The following is a 15,371-nucleotide window of genomic DNA, read 5'->3' on the forward strand; positions in this document are numbered from 1 at the left end:
TGTTCGCTCATCTCTAATTAAGATTAACAAACATAATCAACTCTGACTTTTTTTTCAGAATTTTTTTCATTTTGTTGATTTAGTAGGCGAATATGTTCAAAAAGATTTTTTTACATGTATAGTTTTTTTTATTTTTAAAAGCATTATATTTATGCTAAAATAAAGTACAGGAACAGGTTCTCATTTTGTTTCAGACATTTTGATATATAATTCGTATAGTCTTACTCTCAGAGTACAGGGAGCATATGGTGCCAGTTTAGGTTGTCATGGGGGTGGGTTGCATTCTTTTTTTTAATATATTCGCAAATTTATTCAGTAATTTTAGGGGGCATTCACAGTGCTTTTTTTAATTCCACAGTTCTCAACTGTTACTGGGACCTATCTCCTATTGTGACAACAGTCACTGTGAGTGCTAAGACCCTGCCGCTCTGAAATCCTGGGGGTTGTCGGTGATCACATGATTGCAAAGTCCCATGCAGGAAACAGCACTGCCGCAACCTATATTCTCTACATAGTGCTTATTGAGCGCTATGTAGCCTGTAAAAGAGAAGGCAGAAATGGTTAAAACTGTTTCTGTCTTCTCTTTTGGGTCTTCGTCTCTCTCTGACAGCTGAGAGTCTAACCTGCTAGATTGCAGGAACAGAAGCTTTAATCCTTCGCTGTATTTTTTACTATGGTGCAGGATTAAAGCCCAGGACCAAGCCATTATTGGCACTTGGTCTTTAATGAGTTAAGAAACCACCAGTATCCTAAATAGTACAATCGATAAGGGGCTGTTATATTATACATTTTGCATCAGGGCCTCGGAGTTTCAAGTCGCATAATGTTACTCAAAGTGTTCTTTTGATGCTTCTTTCTGTCACTTTCGACCAGGTTGTGTTATACTAAAATGGAAATATTTTGTCAATGCTAGAACAAATGTGATGGAACACTCAGATTGTCACATAGGGAATTATTGGTCAATAGAAATATAAATTATAATGAAATTTCTCAGTATGCTCAATACATTTTCTGACTAATGTACTATTACCATTCCTTATTATCGACTCGCAGATTATTGGTGCAAACCCTCCATATTTTTCATAGCTGGCAAATTATCTTTGAGTCTAGTAAGAGTTTTTGATCTATTTTTTTGAGAATCATTACATTTCACTAATGCCATAATGTTATAGGTATGACGGATGAGTTAATCACATCAACTTTTTCTCCAGTGTCACATTAAAAGGTCTTCCATCAGGCTCTTACTTCCCAGAGGGAGATCATAAAATCCAATACACAGTATATGACAGAGCTGAGAACAAGGCATCATGTAAATTTACTGTGAAAGTCAGAGGTATGTAAATGTATGATTGTACTGGATGAATTTTTAGAAAAAAACACAAAATATTATATTTTAAAGGATTTTACAATAATGTTGTAAATTTGAAAAAAAAGATAAACTCACAGGTTCGATCCCTTGCAGCTCCAGCACCGCTATTCCAGTTCGCCAGCCAGGCATTGTTTGCATGATTGCAGTGGGGATACTAAATGTCCATTTGACCCTGTGAATGCTGTGATCAAAAATTGGCCTCAATGGTCCCATGTCATGTACTGCAGAGGCCAGTCAATGGGTGCAGCGATTACATGGGTAACACAGACACATCACTGCTATAGTCATGTAAGGAAAGGCTGGCAGGGAGCATAGGAACGGCAATAGATTAAACTGATGAGTATACCTTAAATTTTTTATTTTAATTTTATTTTGCTTTGAATTAAAAATGTGTACTTTGAACAACCCTTTAAAGTCATTCTTAGCCCAAATAATAGGGCTTAATGTAGTTGTGAAAATTCATTTTCTGTTAAAGGGGTTTTGTCATTACCACAAAGCCTGATCTAACTGCTGGACCCAACCTAAAATAAAAAAAGAGGACATACTGACCTCTCCCGGAGCTGAGAGCTGACTCTGATATTGGTGGCGACTTCCAGTTAGATGGCCCAGCAGAAGTCAGGTGTCTGCTGCGGCCAATCAGAGGCCGCAGCATCACTGTACATACTTACCCGTGTACAGTGACATATGTACGGCGCCACTAAAGCCTCTGATTTTCCGCAGTGGATACCTGACTACTGTGGACTGCTTGCTGTATTACGGTTCTATACAAATGACAAGTAAGGCTGCCTGTCCACGGGCATTGCGGTATCCTCCGGTAGGCTGACCAGAGAATCGCAGCAAATCACAGCATGCTGCGATTTGCCGCCCGCAAGCGGAGAATCTCAATGACTCTCCGCTCATGGACAGGGGGGAAGTGCTCTCCATAGCAACTCTCCATTGTGTTCCCCGCGGAAATGCAATGAAAACCCGCCCGTGGACAGGCAGCCTTATGTAGACCTTGAATACACCTGTGTGCATCAGCCCTTTAAGGCAATTGGGCAGATTTGTCATAGATTTTTCTTCTAGATTCTCCACATAGAAAATCTGCAACATTTACAGTAGCAGCAATGTAGATGAGATTTTCAAAATCGAACTGTGAGCAAGGGGTTATGGTCACTACGTTTCCTGGATGTGTTCAAATGTAATTTTTATTTGTGAGGAAAATTAAAGTAGATAGTATACAGCAATAATCCACATACCCTGGAGGAACTGAAGGAAAACATCACAAACATTATCTGCAGCATCACCATTGAAGAGCTGCAGGCAGTATCAGCCGACATGTTGCATCATGCCCAGAGTTGTATAGAAGTAAATGGAAATCACTTCCAGTGTCTGTTCTAACAAATGGGTATGTCAGTAAGGGCTCATTCACATAGGCATATGCGTACAGTGCTGCACATATGTTGCAGCGTTGTACGCATCGCGGCCCATATGCTGGCAACACAGAGCTTGCAGAAATCTCGTACGGGCTGCGATTGGCACTGCGTATGCCTGGGAATGTGACGTCATGGACATGCGCAGTGTGTTTTTTTAAATTCAAGTTTACCACTCTGTTCAGAGCGGGGATGCGTATTGAAATGCTGCCCATACAAAATGCCTGCATATGGACTATGTTTCAAACGTAGCCCATTCAAGGGCTGTGCATCGATACGCAGGGAAATAGAGCATGCTGCGATTTATTTCTTCTGCGTATCGATATGCAGTGTTCACACGCCGGTGTGAATGAAAGAGTGAAAGTCCATAGACTTTCATTGCCTCCATTCACCGCTTATCACACATGCGAAATACGTGTGCGTAATACACGGTGACAATACGCCCATGTAAATGAGCCCTTAAGCTTAGGAAAAAACAATACACTGGCTTATTCTTCCGGTTGCAGTATTATCAGAGGCCGGCTACTTTTCTGCGGCCCACCCTGTAAAATTAAAATTGCTACTACATAAATTTGAACAGAACAAGTAACTAAATATATTTCATATAGTATAAATAAATAATTAATAGTGTTCACTTTTGCAGTAATAAATTGCAAAAATGATGTAATCACTACAGTGACCTATTTTGAGTTCAGTTCCTGTTACTAACAGCGGCACAATGTTTAGCGTTGTTGCCTTTCAGCGTGGGTCTACCCCAAATTCTCCAAAAACACACATATAGGTTATTTGGCTCCTGATAAAATGGTACCTAGTGTGTATGTGTGCCTGAGATAGAGACTGGAACTGATGGGTAAGAGCCATATAAGTCTAATAACCCGCATAAGTAAGAAGATGGAAAATTTCCAATTCTACTTAAAAAAAAAGTTTGGTACGGTGTTAGCCAGTAAAGTAAAATGTGACTGTTCACAGTAAGAGAAACCAAGCAATCCTGTAGATATGATACCTTTTAATGGCTAACAAAAATACACCATGTTATTGCAAGCTTTCAGCTCATCTTAGGATCCTTCCTCAGGCATAATGAAACTGGAATTAAACAAATCTGCTTCATTATGCCTGAGGAAGAATCCTAAGAGGATCCAAAAGCTTGCAATAACATCACGTATTTTTGTTAGCCATTGAAAGGTATCATATCTACAGGATTCTAGATTCAAAAACATCATATAAAATGGTCCTAAAGTGAAACCTTGAAAACAAATGATGTAAACTAAGGTTACCTTTCTTTGTATTGACTGCAAGCCAATCAACCCTTACATTCTTTATCCAGCTATAGCCGGACATCTTATCAATAAGACTTATTGATAACTGTTAAACCGTTTATCTTTTTGTCTTTCTACTAAGTAAAGCGCTGTGCTAAGCTGAATGCTCCAGAGAATGGATACATCAAGTGTTCCGGAGCTGGAGATAACTATGGTGCAACCTGTGACTATTTTTGCATGGGCGGTTATGAATTGCAAGGAAGCCCAGCTCGTGTGTGCCAGTTCAATTCGGAGTGGTCAGGCGCAGACCCCACATGTTCCTGTAAGTATTTGTTCTCATATGAGATTTCGCTCTATTCATAAACAGGATCAAACACGATCAAAAGCAATTAATTGTTCCAACGCCGCCTTTTTACATTTGTAATTTACATTGCAATCATATCTTTAATACACATTGTAGAAATTAGTTAGGGGACTAGAAGGTAAGGCTTCATTCACATTGCTATTTTACTTCCAGTGCCGATTCAGTTTCGGGCTTATGTCTTTTAGACAGGAAACTGCGTAGAGATGGAATGGGGATGGAAGCATGGACGTAACTATAGAGGATGCAGGGGATGCGGTTGCACCCGGGCCCAGGAGCCTTAGGGGGGCCATAAGGCCTCTCTTCTTCATATAGGGAGCCCAGTACTATGAATAAAGCATTATAGTTGGGGCCCTGTTACAGGTTTTACATCAGGGCCCCGGAGCTTCAAGTTACCCCTCTGGATGGAAGCATAGTGTTGAATATGTGAGACAGAGACCACTTTGGTTTTCATTTCACATGGTCTCTGTCCCTGTCAGTCTTTTTAACAGGACGAAAAGATACATTAGCAAATATGTGCTTCAGCACCCATACAAACAATGTGTTTTTGTACCAACCGCATAAAAATGCAGGATTCTTATTGAATCAAATTTGTGTATGCTCATCCGCCTCGTCAAGGCGAACCTTAATGGATGGTACCTAGCTCTATAGACACCTCTCTTTAGGCTAAAAAGCCTCCACATGAATGGGAAAGCTGGGTACCTGGCTTATATGGTATCACTGAACCACCTGGGACAGACGATGAAATGGAGTGCATGACAAAAACCTTAAGATAGAACTAATGTGGAAGTAAAATCGCAATGTGAAAGTAGTACATATTCATGTCAACTGCAACTTTTAAAATTCCATGAAAGTTCTCTACCTCATACCCCAGTTAAACTAATCAGTTTACATTGGACTAATTAGAGAGCTTCTCAACCCTACCACTACTTTTGCATTGAAAAATAGAGATTAACTTCAAGTTTCTTGTTAGAAATTTAGGCTACAGTGACAACACTCACAGCTTGAGATGCTACAGGAGTGATGGAACAACCCAGCTCGTAGCTGGAGATGTTGTCAGGGAAAATTTCTAAGTACAGCACCAATCAGGCCCACCCCACTTGCCCCGCTGCCGGCGGTAAAGAAGAAAACACCACACGGAGGTCTGGTATAGTTCCTCACACGGGGACATGACTGCGCTGCGCGCTTTATTACAGATTACATGAGATCTTATACCCTTTGGTCTCATCACTAGAAATGGGTGATGGGCTCATTGGCTCAACTCCACCGTATAACCATATATGGAAAGTCCGGATTTCCGGCCTGAGACAGTGAAAACAGTCGTTATCTTGATATGGCGCCTCTGGCTTATGTACAGAAAATCACGTATTCAATTAACTCCAGTGCAAAGAATCACCCACTCAATTATAAGAAAGCGGCTAAGCATGCATTCTCCATATCTCTTTCCTCCTCCACTTTAACCTTCATCCTTCATCTAGTTTCTTTGGACATTCTTTCTCTGTTTGCCTTGCAAAGCATCTTGGCATATCTGATATAAGGCGAAGTATTAAGTTTTTCATAGAGTTAGTACATATAAGAATAAAGTTAGTATACATATAAAAAGAAAGGCACATAACTATATCTATATAAATGTATATATTCCAGTGTTTTCTTTTCTACCTACAAGGATATATATGTATCCTTCTCAATGTAATGCTTACACACTGTTCAGCTGTCCTGTTTGCATGGCAAACCATCCTTAACTCCTTCCCATTGTACATACAGCTATATAAGTCCTAACTGCACATACCTCCTGCACTTGGGATGTAGACTAGTAATTATTAGGAAATTATAGTAGCAGTGTTTCTGGTGGCACAATGTACCACACAGCTCTGCTACATGCACGGCACACACACACATAGCTCTGGTACATGTATGTCACATACAGCTTTGTTACATGCACGTCACACATACACAGGTCTGCTACATGCACATCACGCACAGAACTCTACTACACGAACGTCACACACACACAGCTCTGCTTCATGCACTTCACACACACAGCTCTGCTACACGCATGTCACACACACAGCTCTGCTACATGTACGTCACATACAGCTCTGCTACATGCACATTACACATACACAGCTCTGTTACATGCACATCACACACAGCTCTACTACACGAATGTCACACACACAGCTCTGCTACATGCACTTCACACACACAGCTCTGCTACATGAGCATCACACACAGCTCTAATACATGAGCGTCACACACACAGCTCTGCTACATGCACATCACACACGCACAGCTCTGCTATGTGCACGTCTCACACACCAACCTCTGCTACATTCACATGTCACATACACAGCTATGCAACATGCTTGTCATACACACACACAGCTCTGTTACATGCTTGTGTCGCATATACACATCTCTGGTACAGCTCTACTACATACATTCTTCATCCCATGCAACAGCTGACACAACTGACACAGCAGAGTCCTGCACACACTGATCACCCCCTGGACTCCTCCCACACAGGCGACTGATCACATGCTCCTCCATTTCACACGCACGGCTTTGCTCCTCCGTCTCTCACATGCATAGCTCTGCTTCATGCACTCTCTGAATACATCCTGGTGGGACACATAAACTGCAGGTCACACAGCAGAGTCCTGCATACACTGAGGGTAGGGACCTGGTCATGTGACCTCAGACTCCACACACACAGGTGACTGATCACATGATGGTGACATCATCACAGGTCCTGTAAACACACGGCTGCTGTCTGGCTCTGCAGCTTTTTAATAAAGTGAAGGACCTGTGATGACATCACCATCATGTGATCAGGGGCGGAGGTCAGAGCCCGGGTGACTGATCACATGATGGTGACATCATCACAGGCCCTGTGAGCACACAGCTGCTGAGAGGCTCTGCATGTTTTATGCTTTAGAACCTGTGATGATGTCACCATCATGTGATCAGGGTGGAGCATTAATGCACTCACTCACGGACAAGTGGTCATTAATATTTTGATAGATATCTACAGCATATGCAGCAGGCTCGAGAGTCAAACCTGATCCATATGTGGCGGGTATCAACTGCCTTTGACAGACAACACCTGCTCGCAACAAACACGATCGGAGATAACTCTAATCGTAGCTGTTAACCCTTTAAATGCTGCTGCCAGTTCTGACAGTGGTATTTAAATTCCCTGAGTAATCGGGATTTAAGCGCCCCAAATGGCCCTGACGCGATAAGATCATGGGGGTGCCGACTGGGTGTCATGGCAGCCTGGGGCTTTCTGAAGGCCCCTAGGGCTGCCAGGATTGTTTACCTATTAAAGACATGCCATTGGTTTAAAAAGGCTTAATTTTTTTAAAGTAGTAAAACGAAAAAAATCTATAAACCTGGCATAGTCATAATAGTACTGACCCATAGAATGAAGTATTTGAAAAATAGCACACTTTTTTCCATTTTTAAAAGTTTTCCAATACATTAAATGATACCATTAAAATATACAACTCATCCCACAAAAAAACTATAGCTATGAGAATAAAAAAAGTTATGGCTCTTGAAAGGCAAGGATGAAATAAACATAAATGAGAATCCAAATGGTGTCTGGTAGTTAAAAGGTTAATCTCCTTTGCTGTACACTACAGGAAGAATATATATGCTTGCTTGCTTCAAATGTAATCTAATTGAAATTCCACCTGCTGTTCAGCAGTCTGTAATGGACTGTTAATCACACTGAGGGACTGTAAGAATAATGACAAGAACGGTCGTCGACTTACTTTATTCTCTATTCTCTCTCCACGAGTTTTTCTCTGGCAGCAGAAAAATACAGAAATCAGTAGAATTGCTGAGATAAATAGGGCTCTTATCTGACATAAAGCAGAATGTCTCCGAGTTCATATCACGGGAGGATTTAGTTTCTTGGCATATTTCAGGTTATAGTCTATGTAGAAACAATGGCTATCGGGCACAATGCTATCAGATGAATGTGCTACTCTGTCACAACTGGAAAAACAGGATTTCAGGGTGGATAATTTAACAGACACTCTGAGGTCTTAAAGACATGGACACGTTTTTCACTCATTATTATTAGTGCAGCATAGCGGGATAAGACAAAACTATTCATTTCAGTGGTTTCATGTGCACTATCGGGATACTCGCCTCTTAATTGTACTCTAATGGCTGGCTTAACACAGGTGTATTTGCATGTATATTTGTGCATGCAGTACACAGAGAATAGAACCCATTCATTTCAGTAGATTCATCCCCATTTTCTTTTTTTGTGTGCATAGAAAAATAGAACCTACTCTATTTTGTGTGCATAAGGGTCCCCATAGAAGTCTATGGGAGGTGCACAGATGCATGCGCAATACGCAAGAGGATGAGTGAAAAAAGAAAACATCTGCACCTCATTAGGCTAAACAGCCATTTAAATCAGGCTGTGGGTGTGTAGCATGTGCATATGAACATGCCCTGCATTGCACAAAAAAGTACAGTAAACTACACAGACATGCACGCAAATGAACCTCATTTGATATGTTGCACTAAAGAGTGCCCTAAGAACGGCTTCACACAAGCGTATTTCTGCGCACAAAATTATAAAAAAAATTAAATATAATAAAAGTCTTAAAAAAAACGTTTTCACAATTTTCTAATATTGTTGAGTACGTAAAAGTTCAATCTATAAAAGTAACACATTTATCCCTTGTCAGAAAAAAAATACACATCAGAATTGCACTTTTTGGGTTACCCCGTCTTCAAGAGAAAATTTAATAAAAAGCAATCAAAAAGTCGGATCTACTGTGAAATGGTGCCAATATAAACTACAGGACGTCTTGCAAAAAACTAGCCCTCACACAACTATGACTACAAAAAAAAAATAAAAAGTTATGGTCAGACGGTGGCAGCAGAAAATAGTTTACATTTTTTCTAATGATATTTCATTTTTAAAAGTAGTACAGCAAAAGGCCCTATATAAATGTTATATTGTCACAATTTTACTGAGCCCTAGAATAAAGTTCTTATATTTGCTGCACTGTGTACACAGTAGAAACAAGACCCTCCCAAAAATGGGGGAATTGCGTTTTTTTCCATTTCACTTCACTTAGAACATTTCAGTACATTATATGGTACATTAAATAATACCAATGAAAAATGCAACTCGTCCCACAAAAAACAAGCCTTCTGACAGCTACATCGATGGATAAATGAAAGAGTTATGTTTTTTTGAAAGTAGAGAGAAAAAAACAAAAGTGAAAAAAAAGCAGAAAAGAAATTGCTATTACCGAATTATTTTGTGGTAAACGGAACACTTCAAGGGAGGATCTAGTACCATGTTGTACCGCCTCTAGCTTGGATACAAGATGTTATACAGGCAGGCATGGAGGCTCTAGTACCCTGTTGTACCATCTATAGCTTGGATACAAGATGTGAAACAGGCGGGCATGGAGGTTCTAGTACCCTGTTGTACCATCTATAGTTTGGATACAAAATGTGATACGGGTGAACATAGAGGCTCTGGTACCCTGTTGCATCACCTCTAACTTGGATACAAGATGTGATAGCGGGAGCCATGGAGGCTCTAGTAGCCAGTTTTACCACCTCTAGTTTGGATACAAGCTGTGATACTGGCAGTCATGGAGGCTCTAGTACTCTGTTGTACTGCCTCTAGCTTGGATAAAAGATGTGATACAGGGGGCAAGAAGGCTCTAGTACCTTGTTGTACCGCCTCTAGCTTAGATGCAAGATGTGATACGGGCAGCTAGGAGGCTCTAGTACCCTGTTGTACTGCCTCTAGCTTAGATGCAAGATGGGATACAGTGGGCATGGAGGCATATAGGTTTCGTATGGTATCCTCCGACTTTTCAGTCCACATTTGCTGTAACTGAGCTGCTTGATTGTTCAAACTAGGATTCATTGCTGAAGAAAACCTGGTTCCACTCTATAGCAGTCCAGTTTTATTATTCATGACACCACTACAAACAGAGGCAATAGTAGGTGGGTGTTAAAGGCAGTACACGTATTGGCACCATGAGACCAAGTGTCCTTCAGCCAAGCACCTAGAAATGGTTCCAATAGACATAGGGGCCTGTGATGATGGTGCCACCTGTCTCTGGATGGCATTCAATGAAACAGTTGGATCTCACCGTGCTTGTTGGATGGTCAGACGATCCTCCCTACTGGTGGTCTGTTGAGGGCGTCATGAGCCCGGTCGCATTGTGTGCGGGCCATCACACATCCACTGGTCCCAACACTTCCTAATAGTCTGGTCAGAATGGCCCAGGTGGCGGGCAGTTTGCCTATATGAACATCCAGCTTTTCGTATTCCAGAAATGCGTCCCTCTCAAACTCTGTTAACTGGGCAAAATATCTTTGGTTGCATCATAGAGGCGTCTAGTGGTTATCAGGCTCTACACAAGCGGAAAAAGAAGTGCATTACACACAAGTAGCCTCTGTGAGCCTTTTTATAGGCCAAGGGTGGAACCACTTTTAGGACCTCGAGTGGCAGGACTGTTCATCTAATCACACCACAACTATAATCATTTGCATATGTGTCTGAGATGTAACTGCATGCTGAATTTTGCAGCAAAATGACAACTTCTTGTAGGAACTTGATTTTTTTTTTTACTAGGAATGTTGTATGATATAGGTATTTGAAAAATGTTAATGCATATCTCAACCCCAAAAAGTTTTAATACATATCACAAAAAGTAATAATGTGTCTCAATACCTTTGTTTCTGTAGGCTTCTGAGGGGTTCCTCTCCCATAATGCCACATTCATACAGTGTGAAAATTACCATACAGTGCCTAATTATAAGTGTCATACAGTATGGTGCCCAGATAAAATTTCCGTACAGTTGTCTCAACAAGAATGCTTTAAGGTATGGTCACAACCATACACTACAACAGTAATACACTGTACAGTGCCTAATGTCACGCATGCAAAGCGAAAGCTCAAATCATCGGCCTGATCTGTTCTAACGCACTCCAGAGCTCTACAATACTCATACAAATAAACGCTGCCACCACCAATTTTGTTATCGGTAAACTGGAACCCGATTTATGAATTATGAACACAATCTACGGAGTTATGATTCATTTTTAAAATGGACAAGGCTGACTTTTAAATTGCAGATTTAATCTAGAAAAGGTCTAGCAGTGCAATATATCTGATATGTACACAGATATACAAAAAAGGTTGCTACATGGGCACAGAAAGAAACACTGTATGAATACACAACAAGACAGATTTTTAAAATAAACAGTGGAAAATAAAAGAAAGATACCAGATTTGGAAAATGATCCAATGTTCCAATACATGCAGAGTCAATGAAGCAAATGGTATAGCCTTACGCCAAGGCGTAGCTCTATAGGATCTGACAATTTGGGGCCTGTGGGGTCCCAAATTATAAAGGGTCCCTCAGAACACTCCTTCCCCCACCTTCTCTGATGTCATTCAGGAGGGTTGGGGTAGAATCCTGTATCCCTGGTGGAAAAATCATGATTCCCCATTTTCAGTCATATCTTGTTAAACTGGTTTATGAATTTGGGCCTGGCATATTTTTAATCATGATTATACATATGTTTTGAGCCCATGCACGGATTGGTTCACTTCCATATTTCCCCAGATATGCGGTTCTGGGCCTTGGACCTCAACACGTGTAGATGCATTTTGTTCGGCTGGCCAGCCTGATTCTGAAAATATAATTTATATCAGACTAGAACCTTTATACGCCCAAATATCCTTTATTAAAAGATTTCTTTCTGATGTGAAGTTAGCACCGCTTTGGCTGTGTGAACAGAGGAAGGTGTCACTCCACACCAGCATGGGGTCAATTAAGCATCTCCTTGTCATTAGCTAGTTTATGGCCATTGGTAGAGGCAGAACTTGATGCTCCTGGGCCCCAATGCAAAACCTGTAACAGGGCAGCCAACTATAATGCTTTATTCATAGTACTGGGCTCCCTGTATGGAGAAGAGAGGTCTTATGGGCCCCCTAAGACTTCTGGGCCTTGGTGCAACCGCATCCCCTATATTTTTTTTTTTTAAACTCGTTTTATTAAACAGTATGCATCACATACAATAACATTTACATTAACTGTGTATACATCAGAAAGCTCTTTGGCATTGGTATTCAGTACTCAAATACGTTACATTTCTTCTGTGCTCATTAGATATATATTAACACATACATTTATAGTATTAACGACAATATTGCTTGTTTTACATGTCTAGCCTGGGTGCAGTTCGTCTTAATAAATTTTGAAACATTTCCTGTGTGAAGTTTGTATTTGTTGACCCACACCAGATCCCCCAAACTTTGTCAAATTTTTCAGGATATTTCCTGTTTTTGTAGACTATTTTTTCGTATGGTAGGATAGTATTAATAATGCTCTGCCATTTTGTAATTGTCGGGGGGCGTCTGTCCATCCATCGTAGCGCTATAACTTTACGGGCATAGAATAGTACTTTAGTAAGAAATATTTTATCATAGTGCTGCCACTGCTCCTCGTCCATGACCCCCAGCAGGCACATAGCTGGATCCAGTGGTACTGGTATTCCCATCAGTTCGGTTAGAAACTCAGTGACCTCTTCCCAGTACGTGTGCACCATCGGGCAGTTCCATATTAGATGGTTGAAATTTGCGTTTGGTGCGTGACAGCGATGGCACTGACTGGTAATTGATCTATTCATTTTATGGAGTCTACTCGGTGTTAAGTAGCATTGGTGCAGGATATATAATTGGGTTAATTTGTTATTCGCAGCTGGTGAGACCCCGGTGTATATAGCCATCGCGGTCTCCCAGTCTTCATTAGTCAGTGTTGGGATAAGTTCTTTCCATCTTTCCATCACCGTCATCTGTGTGCCGGGGGTCCTGGAGTGCAGCAGGTGAGTGTATAGTGCCGAAATTAGGCCTCTAGGGCCTTGTGTGCGCAGTATTCCTATTAACGGGTATGCTGAAAAGGGTCTCCTGGGCTCCGGGAATTGAGCTGTCAATGCGTGTCTAAGTTGTAGGTATCTAAAGAATCCCGTCCTAGGTACCTGGTATAATTGTTGCAGTTGCTCAAAGGAGGCTAGTATTCCGTCGATGTATAAGTGTTTCAGTGTGGTGATTCCTAAATTTGTCCAAAATTGTCTACCTGGTAGGCTCAGTAAGTGCGGCAGCGCTCTGTTGTTCCATAAAGGGGTCTCCAGGGGGGTGTCTTCCTGCCCAGTCAGTTGCCTGCATGCCTTCCAGACATTTGTTGTGAGTCTGTGAATGGGCAGCATTTGTTTTGTCAACAGTCCTGGTGCCTCCAGGAGGATCCAAAGCGATGCCTCCGCGAGGAAATACATCAGGTGGTGCTCGGAGTTCGGGAGAGGAGAGCCCGACAACCAGTGGCGTATGTATCTGACTTGCCCCGCTAGGTAATACATTTTAAAGTCCGGTAATGCCATTCCTGCTAGTTCTTTAGGTTTTTGTAGGGTTTCCATACGGAGTTTGGCTCTGGATTTTCCCCAAATAAACGAGGTTATTAATGAGTTAGTTTTTTTGAAGAATTTTTGTGTTATAGTCGTTTCTGCGTGCTCTAACCGGTATAGGTACTTGGGGAGTATTATCATTTTGATAAGGTTTATTCTACCTGCTACAGATAGTGGTAGAGGGCTCCAAGCTTTTAGTTTTAGTTGCAGGGTCGTCATTAGGGGTGCAATGTTTAGATCAAAGCTTTGGGTGTGGTCTCTGGTGATATAAATCCCTAGGTATTTAAATGCGGGAACAATTTGCAGATTATGATATACTTCTCCCGTCCTCCACTCCTCTCCCCTCAGCGGCATAAGGGTAGATTTCTGCCAGTTAATACGTAGGCCTGAGTAGTTCCCGAATTCATCTATTTGAGATATGGCCAGTGGTAGGGTGTGTTTGGGTTCTGACATATAGAGTATTATATCATCCGCATATAATCCTATCTTATCCTCTCTAGGTCCAATCTGGATTCCCTTGTATGATGCGTGCTGTCGAATCTTAAGAGCCAGGGGTTCTATGGCAATTGCAAATAAAAGAGGGGAAAGCGGGCAACCCTGTCGGGTCCCCCTGTGAAGTGGGAAGGAGGTGGAGACCAGGCCACTCGCCATTATCTTTGCCACCGGGGCACTATATAGGATAGAGACCCATTTAATAAACGGGTCTCCAAATCCGAATTTCCGCAAAACCTCTATCAGGTATGGCCATTCCACTGAACCGAACGCCTTGGCTGCGTCCAATGAGGCCAGGGCCCAATTTGCCCTCCACCTCCCCCCCACCTGCGTAATCACCTGTGTCCTTCTGATATTGTCTGACGTGGACATTCCCGGGATGAACCCGCATTGGTCTGGGTGTATGATATCTTTGATCACTTGGTTCAGCCTGGAGGCCAATACCTTGGTAAGGATTTTATAGTCCGTATTTAAGAGGGAGATGGGCCTATATGACCCACACTCCTCTGGGTTCTTATCAGGTTTTAATATGAGGACTATGTTGGCCTCGAGCATCGAGTCTGGGAGATGTTCTTTTCCCAATATGTCTTCATATAGCGTAAGTAGTTGTGGTGTTATTTCCTCCCTGTATTGTAGGTAAACTTCTATTGGTATGCCATCTGTGCCCGGGGTCTTGTTTTTTGCCATGTCCTCCATTGCTTTCTCTATCTCCTCCACTGCAATAGGGTCATCTAACAGGGATTTATGTGTGTCTTGTATTACTGGAAATGTTATACTGGCTAGGTAGGTCTCTAGCTCTGTTGGGGTGTAGTTAGTTTGGGATTGGTATAGGTCGGAGTAGAATTGTTGGAATCTGCTTAATATACCTTTGGGGTCTGTGATTATTGTGCCCTCTGCTGATTTAATCCTAAGTATGGCCGGAGAGGTATTTTCTTGTCGGGCCATGTATGCTAATAATTTACTGGACTGATTACCCAATTCAAAGAAGGTCTGGCGGGTGAAGAATAATTTCCTTTGG

At 41.6% G+C, this 15,371-nt stretch overlaps 1 protein-coding gene across 2 annotated transcripts in view; it reads left to right on the forward strand.

Annotated features, from left to right (window-relative positions):
* SRPX (sushi repeat containing protein X-linked) overlaps positions 1–15,371 on the forward strand; it is a 156,767-nt gene that overhangs the window by 113,279 nt on the left and 28,117 nt on the right. For both annotated transcript variants that reach the window (XM_066599953.1, XM_066599952.1), the window contains 2 exons: positions 1,212–1,333; positions 4,180–4,359. In XM_066599953.1, coding sequence (XP_066456050.1) covers positions 1,212–1,333; positions 4,180–4,359 — 302 coding nt within the window. The remainder of the gene's footprint in view (positions 1–1,211; positions 1,334–4,179; positions 4,360–15,371) is intronic.

The sequence above is a fragment of the Eleutherodactylus coqui genome, chromosome 4, assembly GCF_035609145.1.
Source record: "Eleutherodactylus coqui strain aEleCoq1 chromosome 4, aEleCoq1.hap1, whole genome shotgun sequence".
In the NCBI taxonomy this organism is placed as follows: Eukaryota; Metazoa; Chordata; class Amphibia; order Anura; family Eleutherodactylidae; genus Eleutherodactylus; species Eleutherodactylus coqui.